This window comes from Crocodylus siamensis, chromosome 1 (assembly GCF_052110815.1).
Source record: "Crocodylus siamensis isolate JL-2025a chromosome 1, ASM5211081v1, whole genome shotgun sequence".
Classification (NCBI taxonomy): Eukaryota; Metazoa; Chordata; order Crocodylia; family Crocodylidae; genus Crocodylus; species Crocodylus siamensis.
In genome coordinates this window covers 295822245-295846363 of record NC_143395.1, presented here as the reverse complement: position 1 = coordinate 295846363, position 24119 = coordinate 295822245, and the positions used below count along the sequence as shown (strand labels likewise).

Genomic DNA, 24119 nt, shown 5'->3' with positions numbered 1-24119 from the left:
CTCCTTGAACCACCTGCAGTACATATGCTGCTGACTGGCCACCCTTGATTTATGGATATCAGTAGGTACAAAAATCATCTCTCTGATGCAGAGAAGCAACACGAGCATGGCAGCACTGTACTCAGTATCGGTCGCATTAAAGCCACTTAATCACCAGATCTCATGACCCCTTGAATGATCAACTGTCAAAAAGGCCTGTTTGCCAAAAAGTTTGCTATGGCAGGAAGCAAGGAACTCAAACAGCTTTAAAAATATATCCCTTAGCAACCATGGCTTTAGCTCCACTAGCATTAGCCTTGCACTGGCTAATGTCAACAAGGGACTGGTAATCAATTGTGTTAAGCACTGTCACAAAGTGTCACAAAGATACACTTCAAGCAGTTAAAATACCACAGTGCCTAAAAACAACCTGACAGCCACTTGGATCCCCATCTAATGGTTCTCTTCTCTCCCATCCCTGCTCTGCCGCTATAATTAGTGGAGTTGATTAGTGGCAAAAATTTTAATACAATAGCCTTAATGTAGACACAGTCCACATATATGAAAAGTTGCATGTAATGGAATATTAACGCTGCTGATATAATAGTTTATCTAGCAACTTGCAGTAAAGCAGAGGAAAAAGACAAAGTGCATTAAAGACAGATAGCCACAAGAGAAAGTGAACTTTAAAATACCTTTCTTCTTCTATTACTTTAAGAACAAACAAGATCCACAAAAACTGAGGGGTAAACCAAAGAATACAGTTGGTTTTTTGTTTTGTTTTTTAGGGAAAAAAGCTTTCATCCTTTATCATTGAGATGGTCTGCTTACCTGCAGTAGGCTTCCTTCATCGAATCGTAGCACGTCTATTATGCTGTCTGACTGGATGAAAGCTGTGAAGTAAGAAAACAGTCCATTACGTATGGAAATACACTTTGATCCCATAATGCCAGCATGGGCAAACCTCCCCCCACCCACCAAAAGAGCTATAGTGGTCTTCCAAAATTTTTTTGAGAGCAGCTGTTCATTAAATCATGAAAATCCAAACACCTCCCCTGGCACCACCTCCATTCTCCACCATCACCTAAATCAGCAGTGGACAATGTTTTCACACGCTAGGCTGAAACAACACAGCTCAGGTCTGACATAGGTTACTGCTTCTTCCTGCCACCTAGCCATGGTGTGGACAAAGCTCCTGCTGCCAGAACACTGCCAAAGCATTCTGCCACTGAAATGCCACTGAAACTTCCCAGCTTTGGTCCCGTGGACCATGGATTGCTGACCCCTGGCCTAGATACCCAAGCCATTTCTTACAAAGTGAATGGTAATAAACACTCTTGGCTCATAAAGGAGATTTACCCTCTGATTACCCTTTGTGGTAGGGGGAAGGAGAGGAAGGGAAAGGTGACTGGCTCAATTTCAATTTCCCACAATCAAGAGAGGTAAAAGAGGGAAAGGGGCCAGGAGGCTTCCCTGGCTGACCAGAGAAATCCAGGGCAGACTAAGGGCCAAAAGGGGAGCACATAAAAAGTGGAAACAGGGAGAGATCACCAAAGAGGAATATACCTCTTCTGCTTGTGCTTGTAGGGAGGCAGTTAGACAGGCCAAAGCTACCATGGAGCTGAGGATGGCAACCCAAGTAAAAGACAATAAGAAATTGTTTTTTAGATATATAGGGAGTAAAAGGAAGGCCCAGGGAGGAATAGGACCTCTGCTAAATGGGTAGAAACAATTGGTGACGGACAGAGGGGACAAGGCTGAACTCCTCAACGAGTTCTTCGCCTCAGTGTTCCTAAGCGAGAGGCATGACAAGTCTCTCACTGGGAGTGTAGGGAGGCAGCAGCAAGGCACCAGACTTCCATGCGTGGACCCTGAGGTGGTGCAGGGTCACTTGGAAGAACTGGATGCCTTTAAGTCGGCAGGCCCAGATGAGCTCCGTCCGAGGGTACTGAAAGCACTGGCTGACATCATTGCAGAGCCACTGGTGGGAATATTTGAACGCTCGTGGCGCACGGGTCAAGTCCCGGAGGACTGGAAAAGGGCCAATGTGGTTCCCATTTTCAAGAAGGGGAGGAAGGAGGACCCGGGCAACTATAGGCCAATTAGTCTCACCTCCATCCTTGGCAAAGTCTTTGAAAAAATTATCAAGGCTCACATTTGTGAGAGCCCGGCAGGACAAATTATGCTGAGGGGAAACCAGCACGGGTTCGTGGCAGGCAGATCGTGCCTGACCAATCTAGTCTCTTTTTATGACCAGGTTACAAAACGCCTCGACGCAGGAGGAGGGGTGGATGTCGTATACTTGGACTTCAAGAAGGCCTTTGACACGGTATCCCACCCCATACTGGTGAACAAGTTAAGGGGCTGTGACTTGGATGACTGCACAGTCCGGTGGGTGGAGAATTGGCTGGAGGGTCGCACCCAGAGAGTCGTGGTGGAGGGGTCGGTTTCGACCTGGAGGGGTGTGGGCAGTGGGGTCCCGCAGGGCTCGGTCCTTGGACCGATACTCTTTAATGTCTTCATCAGCGACTTGGATGAGGGAGTGAAATGTACTCTGTCCAAGTTTGCAGATGACACTAAGCTATGGGGCGAAGTGGACACGCCGGAGGGCAGGGAGCAGCTGCAAGCAGACCTGGACAGGTTAGACAAGTGGGCAGAAAACAACAGAATGCAGTTCAACAAGGAGAAATGCAAAGTGCTGCATCTAGGGAGGAAAAATGTCCAGCACACCTACAGCCTAGGAAATGACCTGCTGGGTGGCACGGAAGTGGAAAGGGATCTTGGAGTCCTAGTGGACTCCAAGATGAACATGAGTCGGCAGTGTGACGAAACCACCAGAAAAGCCAATGGCACTTTGTCGTGCATCAGCAGATGCATGACAAATAGGTCCAAGGAGGTGATACTTCCCCTCTATCGGGCGCTGGTCAGACCGCAGCTGGAGTACTGCGTGCAATTCTGGGCGCCGCACTTCACGAAGGATGCGGATAACCTGGAGAGGGTCCAGAGAAGGGCCACTCGTATGGTTAAGGGCCTGCAGGCCAAGCCCTACGAGGAGAGACTAGAGAAACTGGACCTTTTCAGCCTCCGCAAGAGAAGGTTGAGAGGCAACCTGGTGGCTGCCTATAAGTTCATCAGGGGGGCGCAGAAGGGAATTGGTGAGTATTTATTCACCAAGGCCCCCCCGGGGGTTACAAGAAATAATGGCCACAAGCTAGAAGAGAGCAGATTTGGATTGGATATTAGGAGGAACTTCTTCACAGTTCGAGTGGCCAAGGTCTGGAACGGGCTCCCAAGGGAGGTGGTGCTCTCCCCTACCCTGGGGGTCTTCAAGCGAAGGTTAGATGTGTATCTAGCTGGGGTATTGTAGGCCCAGCACTCTTTCCTGCTTATGCAGGGGGTCGGACTCGATGATCTATTGAGGTCCCTTCCGACCCTAGCATCTATGAATCTATGAATCTATGAAACACAAGCACACCTTTCTATGTTTGATTTACATATTTCTTAGGTAAGATTGGTGACTTTGAGGTCAGTCCCTTCTTTCAGCTCTTTTTTTTTTACAGGCATGAGAAAGTACCAGTAAGAATGACCAGAGTCAAATATAGAAAAGTCAACCAAAATAGAATGTTTGTTTCCTCACTTAAAAATGACTAAGGCCCAGATCCATAAAAGGATCTATACCTTCACCACAAAAAGATTCAGCCATTTAAAATGGGGCTTCAGCAAACTATAGACACCTGTCACAGAGTCACGTAGGTGCCCCGTGACTGTGAGTGTGATTGGCGGTTACCAGGGCGACCAGGCGGGTCACGTGGCCAGAAGGGGGCAGGGCCAGGCCTTTATAAACAGCTTAGGCCAGAGCCTGCCTCATAGTTCCCTTCTGGCTGCCCCAGGAGCAGGAGCTCTGCGGCTGAGCTGAGTGGCCTGAGTTAGTGGTCGCAGCCTTACCACGCTAACCGGCTGTGATGATGCGGGGAACAAGAACACCCTGAAGGGAGGTAAGATTGAGAGCCCTGGTGGGGCTTGTGTTTATGTTTGGAGTACGGAGCCTCTGTGTTTATGTTACAGCCAGATGGCTTGAGCTTATGTTACAGTTTGCACCGGAGGACCGGGTGAGGCTGTAGGGGAGCGAGGAGGCCTCACGGGGGCTCCCCAGCAGCTTGGGGGTTCCCGGTGCCCAGTAGGGGCACAGTGCCAGCGGGGCACTATTGTTGGTGCCGGAGAGGCACCATATTGCGCCAGGGAGGCGCGGTGTTGCAGACCCCCAGCCTATAAGGGCGGTGTTTTGCCCAGTTGGGCAACCGGACCCAGAGAAGGGTCAAGGGGATAGGCACAGCAGCGACTGCCTGTGCCCCTAGCGCGAGGCGCGCGGTGTCGGCCCCTGAGAGGGCAAGGCCCCAGAGCGGGGCAGAACAAGCGGCGGTGGCGAGGAGCCGGACCCAGGGGGCGCCGGCATCGGGGCGGCGGTGGCGAGGAGCCGGACCCAGGGGGCGCCGGCATCGGGGCGGCGGTGGCGAGGAGCCGGACCCAGGGGGCGCCGGCATCGGGGCGGCGGTGGCGAGGAGCCGGACCCAGGGGGCGCCGGCATCGGGGCGGCGGTGGCGAGGAGCCGGACCCAGGGGGCGCCGGCATCGGGGCGGCGGTGGCGAGGAGCCGGACCCAGGGGGCGCTGGCGATTAACTGGACGCCGACGAGACAGGCCCAGGTCGCAGGGAGCGGGCTGGAGATAGGAGCCCGGCCCAAGGGGGCGCCAGGTGGGCGAGGAGCCCAGGGTGCCCGAGAGAGAGAACGAGGGCACCCAAGGGGCAAAGGACTATACAAACGTCCCCCAGAACAGCTGTGAGGTGGCCCCTAGGCCCCACTCCCTCCCAACACCTAAATCCAAAACTGAAATTCTGAAAGCCCTTATTCAGCAGCTGCCTAACCCCTGAGATCCCTGTGTTAGGCAGTAAAGGGGCATGCTGAAGGGGAGGTTTGGAGGCATGCATAGCCCTTAAGGCGGGGCGCATATAGATACCCCATTTAGGAGTAGGGGCAGGAACATCGGTACCGTCCACTAGGGAAACAGAGGCAACCTCCCATACAACTTATTGGTCATCAAAGTTGTGGCGGGCGAGATTCTGAGGGTGCTAAGTTCACCCTAACGTGACGGTAGGGGGCGCTAGGGAGTTCACGGCCGCCCCTAGGCCCCACTCCCTCACAACACCTAAATCCAAAACTGAAATTCTGAAAGCCCTTATTCAGCAGCTGCCTAACCCCTGAGATCCCTGTGTTAGGCAGTAAAGTTCCCCAGGTGCATGCGAGTATATGCAAAGCCTACAAGTGCCTCAGTCTAGAGACAGGCTCTAGCAGCTCTGCACATACAGCACACCCAAGCTTTATCTGGATTCACAAAGTAGGCATTCCTCCACCTGTTTTCCCTGAGGGGTTCAATCTGGTGAGTAGTCTCCTAGCTTGTCTACTAGATCAAGCTGCATACAAAAAGCAACAGCTGCCACTTTTAAAAGACAGCAGGTGGTAAAGACACTTGCTGGGCAGGGAGCCTTCAGTTCCATTCTATGTTCCAAGAACCCTTTAATGTAAAATACAGAAGTCAGTTGAAAAATACATAAACAGAACTTGGAGCAGAGACTAGCTCATCCCCGCTCCCGAGATTACCTTTGTCACTGGGCTAGACTTGTGCTTACTCTTATGCTGGCCCAATGTTCCCTTCTACAATCCTGGGTTTAGAACAATTTTTGAAAAAACACACCTGCTTTGTAATGAGAATGAAGCATACTGAACCATCATGATGTCATTTTACAGGATTACTGTCAGCCACAAAACCACAGAACTCTAATGCAAAGTTTCTAATATAAGCATAAAGTACAGACCAGCGGCTCTGAATACTTAGTTCTAGGGTACTGAAACACTAACTTCATTGAAAGAAAAGCAACCTCACATTTACTGAATGGTGTGTGCACCTTAGCAGTTACTATGGAGTAACTGGTCACATTTACACCCTAGTTTACCATGCCGTAATTTGTTTGTATGCCTGTGCCCTTAGTGCAAATACATTCTGTACTACATCAGTACTGATGTGAGTTGGAACAGGTCATTCCAATCTCTGTTTTAATCTTTGCTTTGAATTAACTTCCATTCAGACATTTAAGTAACTCCTTTAATAGCATAATTGATCCATGCATGCACTTGGAAACTAAGTTAAATATACACACAAAAACCCCCAGTAAAGATTCTTTTAATTGCAGTTCTGAGTGGCAATCATTTAGCTGTCAGGTACTTAAAAATACAACAGTCAAACCTAAGTCCACACAAACAGACATATCATACGCTGAATTCCACTAGAATTTAGTCTCTGCATCCGAGTTTGCTAGGGCTATAGAATCTCATGAGGAAGCAGCTTTTCACCTTAGAAAATTAAACCCTAGGAACTAAGAACAAGAATTTCCAGATACTTTAATTCATAACGGACTAGTTCTCCGTCAAGCAGTTATCTTGCATTTTAAAGCTTTTAAAACTGTCCATCCAAGTTTTTTCACAAATGAATTGCAATGAAAAGTATAAAAATTTTTAAAATGTTTGTAGATTGCTTTTTAAAACCAAGCACATAAAACAGAACGGTATTTACCCACTATATAAAAATGTTACATCCATCCTTCTATAGTCTACATACAAATTTATCTTGGAGAACTAAAGGTGGACTGTGAATAATTAAGCCTTTAGTTGAAGTGCCAGCAAATACCTTTCCTTCCAGTTGTTGAAGGTATTAGATTTAAATGTGTTAAATGACCAGTAGAAGAATTTATGCATAATAACATTCCTTCCCCTTAACCGAGTTTCAGCTGCTTGTTCTTTTGCATCATAGCTCCGAGTTCTCCTGCTGAGTCCTGTCTACCCTATTTTTCCTGTAGCAGACAAGTGCAACATAACACAAAAAAAACACAATTCAAAGAACTTTTCAGATCTTCTACATACTTCATAAGTCAGCTACAAGGCAAAACAGAAAAAAGTCAGAAAAAACTCTGAAATGACTGTTTCTATATCTGAACTTCCTGAGGCTACAGAGACCAGTAACTTCATCCATAAGTTTGGGAGGGGGAGGGGTATGCCTGCAGCGGCTCACACACTGTAGCTATATAATTCTTACTACCAAACAACTTGAACGCAGACATCCCTTCTGTAAAACCCACAAACTTTCCTCAGCCACTCCAAGTTATTTTTGTCTTCACCACAAAGCAGCAGATGTCAGGGAAGACTTATGTGGATGAATGTGTTAAATAAAAGTGCCCTTCATCATTATATCATTTAAGAAATGTTTTCAGGGAACAGATGACAGTTAAAGCCAGGTGAAGTCACATGGCCAGCAGCCAGGCTTTGCAGGGTGCTTTGTAACAGTTGTGCCTCCTAAGTCAGACTCCGGTCAAGTTTCTGTGGTTGAACCTTTTATTTTGAGCATACTTAAATTCTCAAGCCTTTGTTTCCTTTCTATTGATGATTTCATCAGAGCATTTTAAGATTAAACTTGTGTTTCCAACCAACCCCCAGACTAAAGTGAAAAAAAAAATTGCTTACATCAGATAAAAAGCTGGGAAGACTGTATTTTATGACTCCCAGTGCTGACAGGTTACATTTTCTGAATACAGCCAAAGTTTCCTATAAAGTCATTACATTTTATAAAAATTTAAGTCAGAAGGAACCACTAGATTACCTAATCTGACCTTCTTCATATGTCACACCAGAAAGTAGCAACCACATTCCCCACAGCAAACTCAAAGATACATTGCTACATGTCCAATTATTTAAGCTATATTCTCTTTTCTTCATTTCTTGACAAAGTATTTCTGAATGCTCAAACATGTTAAGGCATGCTTCATGGTTTAGCATGCCTTAACATGTCTCAATCAAAGAAACGTGACTTGACAGGGGGTGGTGGTGGAAATCAAGCTAGGGAGAAAAAAGATACATGGAAAAGTCTTTCTGTCCAGCTAACTTATTGTATGGGTCTCATTACTCTTCATTTACCTGGCAGGCATGTTAGTACTATGATTTACTTTCATGCTGATAAAAGTAATTGCCCTATATCCTCCTTACTTGATATACCTTTTTATGCATTTCTAAAAAACTAATTTCCCCCAATCTTCCTTGCCCATGTTTCAGATTATTTTAACCTTTTCTTCATAAGCTTTATTTATAAAAATTGTAACCATCTGTTCTATCACTTAGAAAATGTGATGCCCAAATGTACTGAAATGAGAGCAAGGTAATTATTTAAAAAAAAATCTTTTGTACATTAAATTAAATTTAAAAAACACCTTTGATTTCCAGCCCTCTGTCTCAATGAGTAAGCTCACTGCAAAAATTATACCTATAACTATAAACAGTTACAATATGCTGAAAGTCATTTGCTCACATCTATGTAACTGCAATTACAACATGCATGTACTTATTCAATGGTGTACCTAAAAGCAGATGAGTAAGTGTTATAGCTTTGACCATGAAATGACTGGTTACTCACACACAAAAAAAAAAAAAAAAAATCAGACTGTGCAAGTCATCCCATGCAAGTATATACTCAAGGCCACCTAACTCTGAAAAAACCCCAAACATTTGGTTCAGATATTCTGCTCATTAGCCTTTCTACTCGTCAATTAAAGTATTTAGGTTCTGCAAAGTTAAAAACCATCCGTTTCTAGAAGAACAACGCATAGGACAAGAAAGAAATCCAGCAACATGCAAAATGCTTGAGAAAAAGTGTTAAACAGCTGGGTAAATAAATTCAATTATGTAACATCATTCAGAAGTGTGAAAATTAAAGACAGACAGTATTCTAGGAAAATTATGTAGGGTATAACAGCCATGCTCATAATGTGTAACTTTTAATCAAGGACTGACATCCCATGAATAAAGGAGAACAGCAGTAAATTGTAAACACTCAGCAGTAACTACTTTTCATCAGTTTGGAAGTATTTAAACTTATCTCATCTCAAGAGTTGCACACAAATTAACTGGCTGATAGTTTCAAGCTGTTCTGAAGTCTCAGGCACAAAACTAACTGTACAATAGAAAAGCGAACCTAAACTTTTATTTATCCTATAACACATGCGTCTTTATGCTAAAAGTTCAAAACTCCCCCTACAGACCAAAGCACCTCAAACAGAGCCAGAAAAAGATTGGTCAACAGTCCTTTCCCCTGTGATAATTATGTAGAGACTGAATCACCAGACTTCCTTCCAGTGGTCCATAGGAAGGGGAAATACTATATTTATTTGTGGGGTGGGCGGGGAAGCTCATTTTACACTTTATTTAATGAGGTTTTCTCGTATTCAAATGTATCATCAAACAGCTGCCAAAAGCAGCATGCGCTCAATACATGAAAACCAATGATAAAAGTTGATCAAACCCAACCAGCACCGAATACGACTATAAAACACATAGCTCATATTGGGCAAACATACTGATAGAAACCTTTCACAAATATAGGTTAGTACAGCCCATCTAATTAAGACAAAGTGTAGTGTCCAATGCGCTCAGTCTCCTCAGCAATGACACTTTTCAAATCATGGTGAGCCACTACACTGAAGTAAACATGTATTCATTCTCACAGCTGAGCTGTGCCTTTCTTTCCCATTTTGAATGATTCCCGTTTCTTCACCGGCCTTAAATAGCTGGCAAACATCCCCATGTGGAGCTCCAAACAATTCACCCAGAATCCCTCTGTTGCCCCCTCTCTCAGCCCATCACATCTGATTAGTGTGATGCTGCCCTCCATGAGTGAGAATGCACGAGGCTGCCCTGCACCTCACCTGCAGCATCCTAGGACTCATGACAAAAACACCCAGTTTGAGTCATGAGTAGAGGCTAATTAGCATGTGGATCCCTTTTGCAGGGGGAGGGGGCATCTGGAGTATGCACACAATGCTGAACTGCAGGGTCACTATGGCTCAGCCCACTGAACTGTATGGTACATAGTAAGCCTTTTGGCTTTGGACTAATATTCATAGTTTGTACTATACAGTATCTAAGTAGGTACAAAAGTGCTGCTGAAAAGTTTTTATGGAATGCCTGGGCTAAAACTTGGAACAGTTTCAAAAAAAGATAAAATGCATCAATTCTGGATGAACTAAGTCTATGGGTACGCTGTCGGTACACTTATTTCAAAGCCAGTGTTTCAAATTTGCCACTCATTTCCATGTGCTCAGGGGGAGCATGGTCTGACAGTAAACAGGAGGGGGGGCAGGGAGAAGGGGCTGCAGGGGGGAGCAGAGGGATTCCTGAAGCCCCAAATTTATTTTCTCTGTTGTAACAGTGGTAAGGGGACAAATTCAAGCCAAACCTCCAATAATTAATTCTATACTTTGAAATTAATAACAAATGTATTAGTATTCCATATAATCAAATTATCATCATGGGGGGTCATCAAATTTAGGGTCATCTTATATTTGAGTGAATACAGTCCATCAGGTTGGAAAAGGGGTCTAGACAGAATGAATACAGCTAATTCATCCCATTAGTACACTATTTAAAAGCAAGCCATAAAACAGAAGATGCCAACATACAACTGATTCACAAGATATGCAGGAGATAGACCAGGACATTATGACCTAGCCTGAGGGAAGGGAAGTGAGCAAGTCTCAGATTACGGCCAAACAAAAACCTAGCCTTGGGCAGGTCACATGGCTGTGTGTATGCATATAGGTCTGTGATGGTACAGATGCTCCAGGGTTTTACTCCAGTACCAAGATGTGTTATGCAAGACAGTTGGAACTTGTAAGGAATCATGTATACCCAGAAATAGAGGAAGTTTCTCACTGAAAATTAGCCATAGTACAAGCTAATATTTCTAGGAGAATCTTTAGAGAAAAACCTAATGTGCATTAAGGGTTATCCAACACCTAAATTCCCCTAACTTTTTTTAGAAACCAATTTGAAGGAAAACGACTATATTTAATTAAAAACCCAAACTACTTCCTTTTAATACCATTCCGTTTCAATGTTTTACGAGTCATCTTCTCCTCCTTACAATTTTAATTTTCATCTACAAAGTTAAAACAATTGTTTTTACTATTTTTACAAATGTTAATAAATATTGACTAATGCTTGAGAGAATACCATAATGTTCAATATGTATCATTTCACTCACTTCAAGGTGGTGGAGTATTTCAAAATTCAGGAAGTTCTATATGCAGTGAAATCTGGTAATTACATTAGTCACTAGGGTAGCTTGTCCTAATGGCAGTATTAGCCAGTACATTCTGCATGCTCCACCAGAGACCTCATGGATTTGTAAACAAGGCAATTTGACTGCATTATCACCTGTTAAAATATTAGTCATTTTTAAATGTACCACATATAAAATTGCAATGGAATTTGTTCCTGATAATTAGTCAGCTTAAAAATACTGACCTGTGCCCTCCATGAGATGACCTCTTTCATAGTCATGTAAATTGTATATTAACCATTTGTGTGTCTAGTCATACAATTCTCATAGAAGACCACAGCATGTACAACTTGTCTTCAGAATTTTTGTAGTGTATTTTTGTCTTCTTTATAAATGTAAAAAATCATTTTACGGTCAATATAGCATACAAAATACATTTCATGAAAAATTGAAAATGGATAAGTACTGATACTTAGTTCATAGTTGCCAATCCCACTGGAGTAACAAATTAACCAGATTTTTACTATAATTTATTTGTCACAAATGTTTTGATCATCTGACTCTAGCATCCCTCTTGGATAGAGGCTAACCTAACTGAGAACAGCTTGAGATGAATGCTTTTTGATCTTTCACTGAAAACCACAACAACTTTTTTTTCTTTTAAAGAGACTGAAGAAATCAAGGACTAATTGCCAGGATCCTTTTATTTTTTGTGATAAGGTATTTAGCAGAATTTGCATATTCACTGGAATCTGACAGGGTTTTGTCAGGTCACTGGGAGCACTTCTGCTATGGCTTTGACCTCACAGGCTCTAGGCTATCAACTATGTGGCTATGAACAACCAAAAATACACGTTCTGGGTCTGAAATGGAAACATGCCATCACTTCTGATACAGGAGGAAGTTTCCTCAAGACACAGGTGTCCAACATCTGGCCCCTGGGGTTCCAAGAGGAGCTGAAAACTCGGGGATTGGGGTGAGTATTGGCAGTACCGACCACTGAATTTCCAGCTAAGGAGCCATGCTGAATACATGTGCTGGTGGAATAGGGGGGCAAGAATGAACAACAGTAGCATTAACCCTTGTGCCACTGCTGCCACAAGGCCTGGAACCAGCCCAGAAGTCTCCTCAAGACCCAGACTCAGCCCAGGGATGCAGGGAAGTTTGACCTCACTACTCCAAGACATTTACAAGAAAAAGGGAAGGAAGCTCCAAGTTTTCAGAAGAGGAACCACCTTTGACCTCCTTCTCTAGTTACCAAACACGCAAAAATCACCTCTTTTTCTTATACATCACCGTAATACAGTTCAATAATATTATATAATATCCAGCTATACCTCTGCAACTTTGTCTTCACTGGGTTTGCATGGACCTGTCATTGGAATCCATGTCAAAACAAGGTAACTAAATCTGTCCTAAAGGAGTGAAAAGGGCCAGCTGGGGACACCAGGTCCCTGCACACAAGTTAAATTCAGTCTTTCCGTGAGCCTAGGGCTTCCCAAAACCATTTGGAAACAAAATAGACTGATACCCAATTTATTGGAAAAGGCTTTTCTGTAAACTCTGCAGGCTCAAGAGACCCTATTATCAACCTACAACAATTCTACCTCCACTCCAAAGATTCTAGCCCCCACTGCCAATACCTCTAAAACCAGAATCCTTCAGAACACAGTATAGTCCAAGAACCACGTGTTCAGGAAGTGGTCTGTGCCCACATCATGCAAAAATCTATGGACATTTCTTTAGAAATATATACAGTTATTACTATTGGGGTGCACCAATAAAGATTTTCTTGGCTGATACCAACAGCTGATTATTAACCAGCCATATCAGCCGATACCAATCTGATAAAAATTTTACAGGAATGTGGCCCGGCAGCTTGGAGAACAGCATCTGCCAGTAAGTCTGTGGGGGGAAAGGGAGGAGAGAAGGGGCAGTCTGAGGCCCCCACAGTGTAGGAGGGAATAAGGCAGGGCCTGGGGTTGCCCAGCCAGGGTAGTGAATGGGACCCCGAGGCCAGGAGTGGGATAGACCCACAGGCAGCTTGTCCAGGAGGTGTGGGGGGGGTTGGGCAGCTCCCCACTGCTGTACGATGGCTCCAGGGGAGGCCTGTGCACCCCCAGATCTGTGTGGGGAGAAGAGGTGGGCTGTCTGCTGCGAGCTTGGGGCCAGAGGCAGGGCTAGCTCCTTCCCGGTAAGGGGGCTGGGCTTGGAGCAGGCAGGAGGTGGCAGTGCTGGGAAGGCTGGCTACAGGGGGCAAATTTTAGAGTGCCTATACCACCCCCAAGCAGCCCCCAGCCCTGCTCAGGGCACTCTGCTCTGCTGCCTTTCCCTTGGGAGCCCTGCACTCGCCATGCATCCCTTGCCTGGTCCACAGCAGGGGGCTCCCAAGGGAAAGGGAGTAGAGCAGAGTGTCCCAAGCAGGGCTGACACTGGGGGGTCTATAACCACCCCAAATTTAACCCTAGACCTCCTTGTAGCCACCCCTCCCAGCACTGCCACTGCCTGCCCTGCACAGGTGAGCCTGTCACACTCCCACCCACTCTGAGCCCAGGCCCAGCTCAGCCCCTGAAACTGGGAAAAGGCTGAAGCTGTCCCTGGTTCCGAGTAGGCAGCCCGCCTCCACCCCCTGCAAAAATCCAGGGAGGCACATGCCTCCCCGAGGGCTGTGCTCAGTGGCAGGGATCCACCCCCCTCCCCACCCCTCCAGATGACCACCCATGGCTCTGTTCCACTTCCAGCCCTGTGTCCCATTCACTGCACTGGCTGGGCAGAGCCTACCCATGCCTCACTCTCCCCCTCACCATGGCCACCCTGATCTGCTGCCCCCCACAACCCTTCACTCCCATAGACTTACTAGCAGGGCTCTGCTGTTAAAACTGCCAGGCTGTATTCCTGGCCACGTATATGTGTGTGGCTGCATACATGGACATGACATTTATTGGTGATGTTATCAGCTACACCAGCCAAAAAATGGCCATAGCCAATAATGTTAATTTTCCTGTTATCGGTGACAATCCATTATGCAACCGATATATCAGTGCATCTCTAATTACTGTACCCCCATTAGGGATTGTTCCTCACCTTAAAGAAAAAAGAAGGAAGATGGGATTTTCAGATTGCCCAAAAATTGAGAGAGAAAATGGAAGAGGCCACATTGCAAGAACTACATGGACCCCTACTCCAACACCTTTAGAAGCATAAGGTGTAACTAACATTAGTGTTCCAACAATGGGAGCAGCAATTAGCCATAAGCTGCAGCACTATGCAAAGTGCTGCTCACCTTTTTTGGCTTCTTTCCCACAATCCTGCATCCTTGCCCCTCCCCATCCAAAGTATAATACATGAATACACACATCTGAAGTCCTGTGTCCAGTTTTGGGCTCCCCACTACAAAAAGGATGTGGATAAGCTGGAAAGAGTCCAGCAAAGAGCAATGAAAATGGTTCAGGGGTTGCAGCATATGACATATGAGAAGAGGCCGAGGGAACTGGGTTTATTTAGTCTGCAGACGAGGCTACGGGGGTTTGACAGCAGCCTTTAACCACCACCTGAAGGATGGTTCCAAAGAGGATGGAGCTAGTAGACTGTTTTCAGTGGTGACAGAACAAGAAGCAACCGTCTCAAGTTACAGCAAGGGAGGTTTAGGTTAGATATTACAAAAAACATTCTTACAACACAGATAGTAGTGCGCTGGACCAGGTTACCCAGAGAGGTGGTAGAATCTCCACCCTCGGAGGTTTTTAAGACCCAGCTAAACAAAGCCCTGTCAGGGATGATATGGTATTGGATGGTCTGGCTTTGAGCAAGGGGTTGAATTAAATGACCTTCCAAGGTCCTTCCAACCCCTATTTTCTAAGGCACCATGAACGCTTGAGGCTTAACAGCCATTCCCAAAGCACGGGCATCCCAACCCACTTTTAAACAAACAACTGAATTTGCTTTAGCTGCCTGCACCAGTGGTTACAATCCTAACACTGATCCATCCCCTAACTCAGGCCAATCTCCAAAGGGAGCAGCACCTCAGATCACAACCAAGAAGGATTTGGGGTTGGGCCGGGCAGCCTTTAACTATTTGAAAAGGGGTTCCAAAAGGATGGAGCGAGACTGTTCTCAGTGGTGACAGATGACAGAACAAGGAGCAATGGTCTCAAGTTGCAGCAAGAAAGGTTTAAGTTGAATATTAGAAAAATCCTGTCACACTAGGAGGGTAGTTAAGCATTGCAACAGGTTACCCAGAGGTGGTAGAATCTCCATCCTTGGAGGTTTTTCAGGCCTGGCTTGACAAAGCCCTGGCTGGAATGATCTAGCTGGGGATGGTCCTGTTTCAAGCAGGGTGTTGGACTAGATGGACCTCCTGAGGTCCCTTCCAACCCTAATTTCATATGATTTCAATTCTCCTTCCTTCCCTCCCTCTTTCTCACAGAACTAAACAGATCAGACCAGCAACAGAGAAGAAGCAAATCTACTGAGGAAGAAGGTACTACCTTTTACATAGTCGAAAGTAGTTAGTTAGACATTAGTTTTCAGGATGGCAGCTACTTCACTTACTTAGAGAAGCAGCAGCAGTAATATTTAACAATGTGACAGAATATTTCAGATTCAGTTTTGTGCTGCATAAATTAAGGCAGAGATGGTGCAAGGCCAGTCCACAGGCCTGATTGGGCCCAAAGATCCCCTGCCCTGTACTAGGACCTGCACTGCATGCAGCACCAATTTCAGCTGATCCTGAATTCAACATGCTCCAGCCAGCCTGGGAGGCCAAATATAAGGGCTCTGGCGAGCCAGATCTTTGACACCCCTGCTGTAAAAAATAAGAGGAAAACAGAAAGGAGAGAAAAACACAACCTCATCCAGCACAAATGCTGCTATTCCAACTGGAAGTTCATTACAAAATGTTCCTGGGGGATGGGGGGAACCAGCAAGATAATTCATAATCAAATAGAATGCAAAGTCACAATATATATGAGCAAAGGTCAGTAAAAGCCTTGCATCGGCTAGTGAGAGTTGTTTGGCACTAATATCATGCATTGCTTAGCAAAGTGGCTCAATGACTTGTAGTGCAGGAGTACTGACCAACAGGAAAAGGTAGGCTGAACTGTGTGATAAGGCCAAAAAGGAGAGGGGGGAGGGGGAGGGGGAAGTAATGTATAAAAGTTGCAAAAGTGAGAGAGCTAAGGTCAAAACAAGACAAAGGATACAAAAGTAGAGTGTTACAGGCCTTCTGAAAAACAAACCAAACATAGCATATTAAAACAAGTATTTAGAAGTGCAATGCTGAAAAAATTAAAAAGATGTAGTTCATCTGCTTGAGAAACTGAGTAGCTCAGTTCTAAGAGGTCCAAAAACAAAGCCCTCCCACAACAGACCATTTTATGGATTCAGATATTTTAAGACCAGAAGAGACAACAACGATCCTTTATTCTTACCTCCTGAATAAGGTCATATAATCATCCAATAATCCCTGCATCAAGGGTTATAGCAACTCTTTTAGGAAGACAATTAAAAGATAAGAATCAAGAGAATCCCCTCACAGTCCTTACTAAGTCATTCCAATGGTGAGTTACAGTCCATCTCAAACATGCATCTTGTTACCAGCCTGATTTTGTCTAATTTCCCTTTCCAGCCATTGGATCTTACGTCCTTAAGTGAACTAGCCTTTTACTATCAAAACTCCATAAAAGCATTTTACAATTGTGATCACAGCCGTCTCTCAAACTTCTCTTAGACAAGCTAACTTGAATCATTCTTGTGGCTCTTTACTGAACCCTTGTTTGTATGGCTCAGCAATTATGCACACACTTACTGACTGACTGAAACCCTTTCCAAATCAAACATCTTTGCCCTGACAGATGGGAACCAAAGTTGTATGCTAACATGTCTATCATGATTTAATTCTAGGTCAGATTAAGGATACAACTTCAGATCTGAGATAACTGATAAGGGGAAAATAATAGCCTGAACGTTTTTTAAAATTAAAAAGAGAAGTTAAGCCAGTAGATATTGTAGGGGGAACAAAAAAAGGTCTGAAGAGATTTGAATGTTCTCAGTGAAAGAAAAAAGATTACAGAAGGAGAAGTAGAAGCAGAAGTGGCCCTGAGCACTTTTATTCCCTCTTGTCATTTTGGCAAGGTGACATAGGCATCTGTGAAACTTTTGGACTCAAACTATATATCCAGGACCTATTGGAGCAATAATGGGAGTTGATGCATCTGAGGAGTTGGAACAGAAACCCAGAACAGTCCAGGAGCAGTGAATGGAATTGTCAAGTAGGATCTTGGCATGGTTTTTATTCTTTTATCCAAAGGGGCAACAGAAGTCTATCAAGACATGCGACTTTAGCTGTTACTGAACCAAAGGTTTGACCCCAGAAGTCCCTAAAACAGCAGAGCTTGGAGCTAGTTTGTCACTCCTGGAGAGCTCTTGGAATAAAGTTGCTACAGACTGCACATTGTGAAGGACAGTGTGCCCTTCAGCAAAGCAAGCCAGACCTGTCAAATCAGTGTTCAAACCAAAGAATTCAGCAGAAGCAGCACATTCAGATCTTGGCTTCTGACTGTTTAGATCTGCCATCAGGTTCTTGAACCCACACCAGAGTGCAGGAAATAACAATGCAAAAGCAAAATAAAAAAAAAAAAGCAATAAATCTAAATTAATCCAAACACAGAGATTTAAGACCCTGAATCCCTGAAGAGGCTGAATTCAAGCTAGATGCACCAAGGGGGAAGACTCCTGGTTTATCTGCAAACTTGGGTTCAAAAGAACTGGGCTTACATGGGCACCTCCTGCTTTTGTGTCTGCTTTTAATAGCTTTGCATTCAATGTTTAGAAATGGAGAGAGGAGGGACAGAAGGATGCTTGCAGGAATTCAGACAGACATGGCTCAGTGTTGCACCAACTTCAATGCCTGCACATGCCGTATGTCAGACTGCACAAAGAACACTTCAAGAACACAATAATCCTTTGCCAGCCTTAATAGCCTGAGAACAATTTTTCATTTGGCTGTATTAAAACATTTTCATATAAGCCCAGTTAACCAATATAACACACTATGTAGAACAGACCACTTTTTTATCATTTATCACATCACCAATTTATGGGATTTACCAGATTTACTAGTAAATATTGTTATTAATGATTTGGAAGAAAAATATCACTGCACCAAGAACAGATCCCTACAGAACCTCAGTGAATGCTTCCACTGAATAATTCCATATTTAGAATGACTTTGTCATCTCAGTCAGTTTTAAGGATCATGTGGTATTGCTACACTTGTGTCAAGATGGGGTCCCAAAAAACTCCACCAATCAATGAAAATGGAAGCCATGAAAGATTTTTTTTTTTAGTCTAAGATAAAAAATGTCCATCTTCTTTTGTCTATAACTCATCACAAATATAAATTATTTCACAACCCAAACCCATGACAAGCTACACTGCAGTAATCCAATTTCATACCATTTGGAAAGGATGTCTGCCATAGAGTACTATGAGCTACAGGGAGGGAAAAAAATTGTACATGGGAGAAGAACTGTATTTTTTTTTTTAACAGCATTTGTTCCTTTGTGAGAAGATAAAAAGAAAAAAAAAAGCCCCATTTTCCTGCCCTAAGTTGCATCTCTGCTTCAGGCTTTCTACTGCTGGAAACAGGATGATGAACAAAATGTAGATGAGGTGGCAGCAGTCAAGAAAAGAATGTACTCAAGGATGCAGTACTTTAGAAATTTGATTCTTACAGTCAAAAAAAATAAGATGTGCATTTTTTAAATTTTGTCCAAAATAGCTAGTACAGACAATTTACCAATTAACAAATAATAGGTTACGAGCCTCACCATGCACTGGCCACGTTGAACATTTAATTCAGATGGGGAAACGGCTGTTAGCGTGGTATTGGATGCTCTGCTGGGGTGCTCAGGGGAGGCTAGCTTTTGTTTTGTCAACCTAAATAAGAGATGTACATTCCTTGATTACTGTTTGCCTAGTTTGTTGTGTGCTTATACTTAAATGTATAATACAGCAAATCAATGTATGTTCCAGTGTAATTGTGTTTGTTTTTGCTTTGATCTTAAAACAGAATACTGTAGTCCCTGGAGTGTTGGTGGAACTTCTGGCTTTTTTTTTTTTTTTTGGTGTGTGACTGGAAAGACACCTTTAATGTTATATGCAGTGATGCGCCACGTCATCTACAACTCCCTTTGCAAAATCCTAGATCCATTCATGGCTGTAGCTGCCTGCTCTGGACTACCTGGAAAGTGGCACAAGTCTGGTTTCTGCCTCATGTTCCTGACCCCACCTAGCTTGTGGTTCAACCCAGGGTGACTGTCCAGATCCCAGTCTTTTACAAACATCAGCTTCTTGATCCTTGACTCCTGATTCCTGACTCTGCTTCCCTGATTTTGTCCATGTCTTATCATATGCATCCGCAGAGCTACTGAATATGTACAGTTGGCTATGCACTGACCGGGCAGTGTTTAGTCAGTAGGGTAAGATGTAGGAGGTAATATCACTAAATAGAGAAGTCTGAGGCCTATGAATCTGGGAAATGCAGTACTGAAATGAGGAGGCCCTCAATGCATCTAGACTAGGCCGTAAGCCTATGGCCAAAACATGATTTTTTCCTATGTAAACAAATTCAGCAATTAACACAGCATGATGGCATCATTTGGGTACTGCAATAAATACTCAGTGGACAGCTTATTACAGTTGGTTTGAGTAGATCTGTGCCCTTGCCTATGGAAAAATGTAACCTTAAAACCTGTATGTGTGTATTATGTTACATTCAGTTATGCCTGGTTACTACATTGACTAAACTCAGGCACTACAATACTATAGTATAGTTACAGACAAAAAGAAGCAAAGAACATTTTTCTTTTTGCTTTTTCCTGTTAGCCTTGCAGGCAAGTGAGTAAGCTTGATTCTTTCCCAGCCTGCTAGTCAGTCACCAAACCTTTACTGTGGATGACCTATAAGCCACAGACGCCTATCATTCACTTTCAGCTTCCAGGTTAAGTTGTACAGTTTACAGTTGGGTTGCAGGGCTTACAGTAGTCATAAACTGAACATATCTGATCTGGAAGTCACTGAGAACTCCAAATGCTTGACATTATTTTTAAAATTCATGTTTCAGAGTAGAACCAGTTACCTTTAAAAGTTCAAATATACTATACAGTAAATACCCATATTTATTTATACAAAGTTTTACTCTCTGCAAATATTATCTCAAATGCAGAAAATACACAAGCAGTGGCCATTTCAAAACATCAGTGCTGGAGCACTGCTGATCAATTACTGATCAAAATTAAAAACCTTAAAATATAACATTTATTGATTACAATGCCTACAACCTTTAGAACAGAACAAAGTGGGGCCTCATCATGCTAGGTACTATATAAGCATATCATGGGAGCTCTTTAAGAGCTTACTGTCCAAGGCCCTGAATCTGCAATTTGTTATCCTCCGTGGACTGCCATACATATGGATGCAGCAGTCTACCCACAAGGAATAAAACGTTAGGGCTAGAAGAGGAAAGAATCCAGAAATGAAGTGACTTTCCAGAGGTTACACAACAGGTCAGCTCGGCGCAGAACCTAGGGAGTGAAAGCAATTCACTCAGCGTCACATCATGGGACAACAGCAGAGCAAGACACAGAACCAGGTTTCCTGGTCTCACTGTTATGTTCTAATCCCCAAACCATTCTTTTTTTTTCTTAGAATTATGATCATAACTATCACTTGCTTTCAATAGCTTCCCTTGAAAAAAGGACACAGGAGATTAAGGAAGCGTTAAGGCAAAGTTTAAAACAGATTCTTCATTCAAGGTAAACTGACTGTCAAATTTAGATGTTTAAATAAAAGCTGCTCCAAGAAGAGGACTAAAAAGTATTTTTAAGACTCACACTGCCAGATATTAAAGTTAACCTGCTATTACACAATCCTGCTTTGCCTACTCCAATCTTGGGAGCTGACAGGTAAAAGAGCTACCAGAACTTGACTGAGCAGCCTAGATTGGCTGTTAGTTGCTCAAATAAAAACAATTTTTTTCTGTGATTTATCGAAAAGCAGTGTTTTCCAAGGTAGAATGTAACTGAATGAGTAGCGAGAACAAATAATTTTATACATCACAGGTAAGAAAAATTCTGTCAACAGATTATATGAAAGGGTTATATACATCAGCTAGTAAGCAAGAAGAGGATTTCTCTTGCTTTAAAACAATATACCTGGCTTGGCCTAAGACTTATACAGGAATTAATGCCATGTCTGTGCCTTATCTAAATTTGAAACCTGACTAGTCAGTACACAAGAACAGTGGAAGATAAATAGAAGAATTCTAAAAAAAAAATCTCTGACACTATAGATGGAGAAGCTTTTATAATGTTAAGAATGCAAAAAGTAAAGTAGATGATATCTGCAAAGTTTAAGCACTCTTAAGAGTTACATCTTGCCCCTTAGGGTTGGTATGAGAACAATCAACATGAGTGAATGCAACTTGCTTACTGGTCTGCAGACAAACTCCAGTCCCACTGAGAAAAAGGAACTGATGCTTTTTAAAACCATGTGAGCAGCAATGACACTGATGCTCTGGGCACCCTTCCTATCTCCCTGCCTTGGGGCTTCCAAATTGATTTTGTATACTGATGTAAATTGAGATCAAGAATAGAAAGATTTGTAGCTAACCCAGGGTAACTCACAAAAGTAGGCAGGTATTATCATATCTTGCTGAGACATGGTGGAAAACAGGTAAATACCCTCATTGTATAAAGCAAACAGCTATCCAGGGATGGATATAAACAGATAAAACCTTCACTAGAATGAGCAAGTTACCCCAGTTTACCTAAACTTGGTTTGAATGTTTGTACCATCTCACCACCATTATTATTATTATTTTTTGCACTGGCATAAACATTTTGTTTGTCCAGGGCCTGAAAAAACTCAGATGAATTTCAGTCAACTGATAAAGACAAGGACCTTTATCAATTTTAAGGGCTGGTCTACAAAGAGTTTTTCTACCACTGTTGCCAGATTTGTCTAAAAATCAATCTAGTTAAAGCAGTACAACTCTCTAGCACAAACACGGTTCACACAAATGTGATAATGCTGGTGTCACTAAAAGCTCATTCCCACAATCTGAATGAGGTCCTTTTACCTCAGGACCTTTCTGGGAGGGAGTGAGCACACCAAAAACAGCTTTGCTATCCACGTTAGTCAGGGCTTTAAATACAGAAAACATGCACATTGGCAATCATTAAAGGGGTCTTCTACAGCACCAGCATCAAATTCAATGAGTTCAAGATGGCAGAAGCAAGATCAGGGTATATTTTGAGGCATTAAGGCATAAGCTATATTAATACAAGCAACGGCACCTTCATGATTGAACTTCTTGAGGAAAGCACCTATGACATGGGCTGCAGCTTCTACCCTGCCTCTAAAACAGCACTGATTTCTCAGTGACTACCAGCACCCTCCACAACCAGGAAAGCAACCAGCTCCCATCAAATGTGAGACAGCCATGCAGTCAGGAGGCAGCACCTGCACCAGGGCATAAATCAACCACATCCCTGAAGTTGAAAAGGGGGAGGGGGAGGGGAGGAAGAGGAAGAGGGCTCAGAAGCTGGTATGGGAAGAGCTTTTCCCCCCTCTCCTCTTCCTGAGAACAGTCCCACAACCACCGAACACGGTGCCTGGTGGCTCATGAGATGTTGGGGAGCAGGATAGGATGGGGGTGGTGAGGAGCAGGTGTCCAGGAATGGCAGGTCCCATACACTGTGCCCGGACACGCACGCGGTGTCACACAGTCATTGCCACACACACAGCGTCAGTGTCACAGTCACTGTCACATACACAGTGCCACACGCACTCCTCGCCCCGTGCCCCTGCACCCAGGCTGCAGCCCCCACAGCGAGGCCCCGGGACGGTCCGGACTCTAGGGGGGGGAGGGGGCGCCGCCCAACGAGGCGGTGCCTCTAGCCCCGCGCCCAACGGCCCGCGCTGCCTCGCGCCCTGCAACCACCCGTGGCAGCGGCGACGGGACGAGGACGGGGACAGGGAGGTGCACGATGGAGTACGGGGGCGCTCACCTTCCTTGTCGGCCCGGGCCGAGTGCACGAGGAGCGCCACGAGCAGGCGCAGCGCCGCAGCGGGGCCCCAGCCCCTTCCTGGCCCCGGCTGGGGGGCGCCGGCCGAGCGGGCCGCGTCCTCCCGCCTGACCGGCATCCTGGGGGGGCTGGCGAGGTGCGGGGGGAGGGGCGGCCCTGGCCGGCTGCTGCTGCTGCTGCCGCCGCCGCCGCTGCCAGCTGCGGGCTGGCGGGAGGCGCGGAGCTCGCGGGCCCGTCCGTCACGGCGGCGCGGGGCGGGCGCTAGAGCCGCGCGCGCGCACACGCACCCGCGCAAAGACCCCGCCCAGCACCGCCCCCTCGGGGCGGGCTAGCCGCCATCTTAGGTATGGGCAGTGCTTCCTGCCTCCCCGCCAGTGGAGGCCGCCTGGTGCAATGATTCCTAGCGCTGAGCGACCCTCCTCCCCTCCCCCCCGGCTCTCGTCCACTCAGCTGCGGGGAGGGAGAGGTGGGGGGGTGTCTCTTCTGCCCGGCCTCAAGATGGCGCGAGAGGAAGGGCAGGCCCCCAACGTCGCCGAGACGCTCTGGCCGCAGAGCGAGTTGGTGTCTATGGTGCACGGCTGAGTGGAAGTGGGGCGGAGATCTCTCTTCCGGCCTCCGACCTGTGGCTGGTGCAGGGTCTGGGAGGAAGGGGCGGAGCTTCCTCCCCTTGGCCCTGAGGGGAGTGGTTGGTCCCGCGTGACTCCTCAGCCGCTGGGGTGTTGCCAGGCAACGGGCTGCGGGGCAGGGGCAGCGGCGCGCGGGTCGGGGCAGGGGTCCCGACGCTCAACAGGGTGGACAGCGCCGCCCTGCTCCCAGATCAGGCGGGAGCCGGGGCGCCGGCACCTCCACAGGCCGCCTAACTAAGCCTTTGCGTGTATATATGTGCGGGCGTGCAC

General features: G+C 45.2%; 1 protein-coding gene across 2 annotated transcripts in view; it reads right to left on the bottom strand.

Annotated features, from left to right (window-relative positions):
• Positions 1–23734, bottom strand: part of TMEM131 (transmembrane protein 131) — a 161797-nt gene extending 138063 nt beyond the window's left edge. The window contains exons 1-2 of one of the 2 annotated variants that reach the window (XM_090065011.1): positions 23206–23734; positions 811–872 (exon numbers count right to left, since the gene is read on the bottom strand). In XM_090065011.1, the coding sequence (XP_089921137.1) occupies positions 811–872; positions 23206–23341 (198 nt within the window). In that variant the 5' untranslated portion in view covers positions 23342–23734. The remainder of the gene's footprint in view (positions 1–810; positions 873–23205) is intronic. The other variant, XM_090065002.1, reaches the window with a different exon arrangement.
• Between the last annotated feature and the right edge of the window lie 385 nt (positions 23735–24119).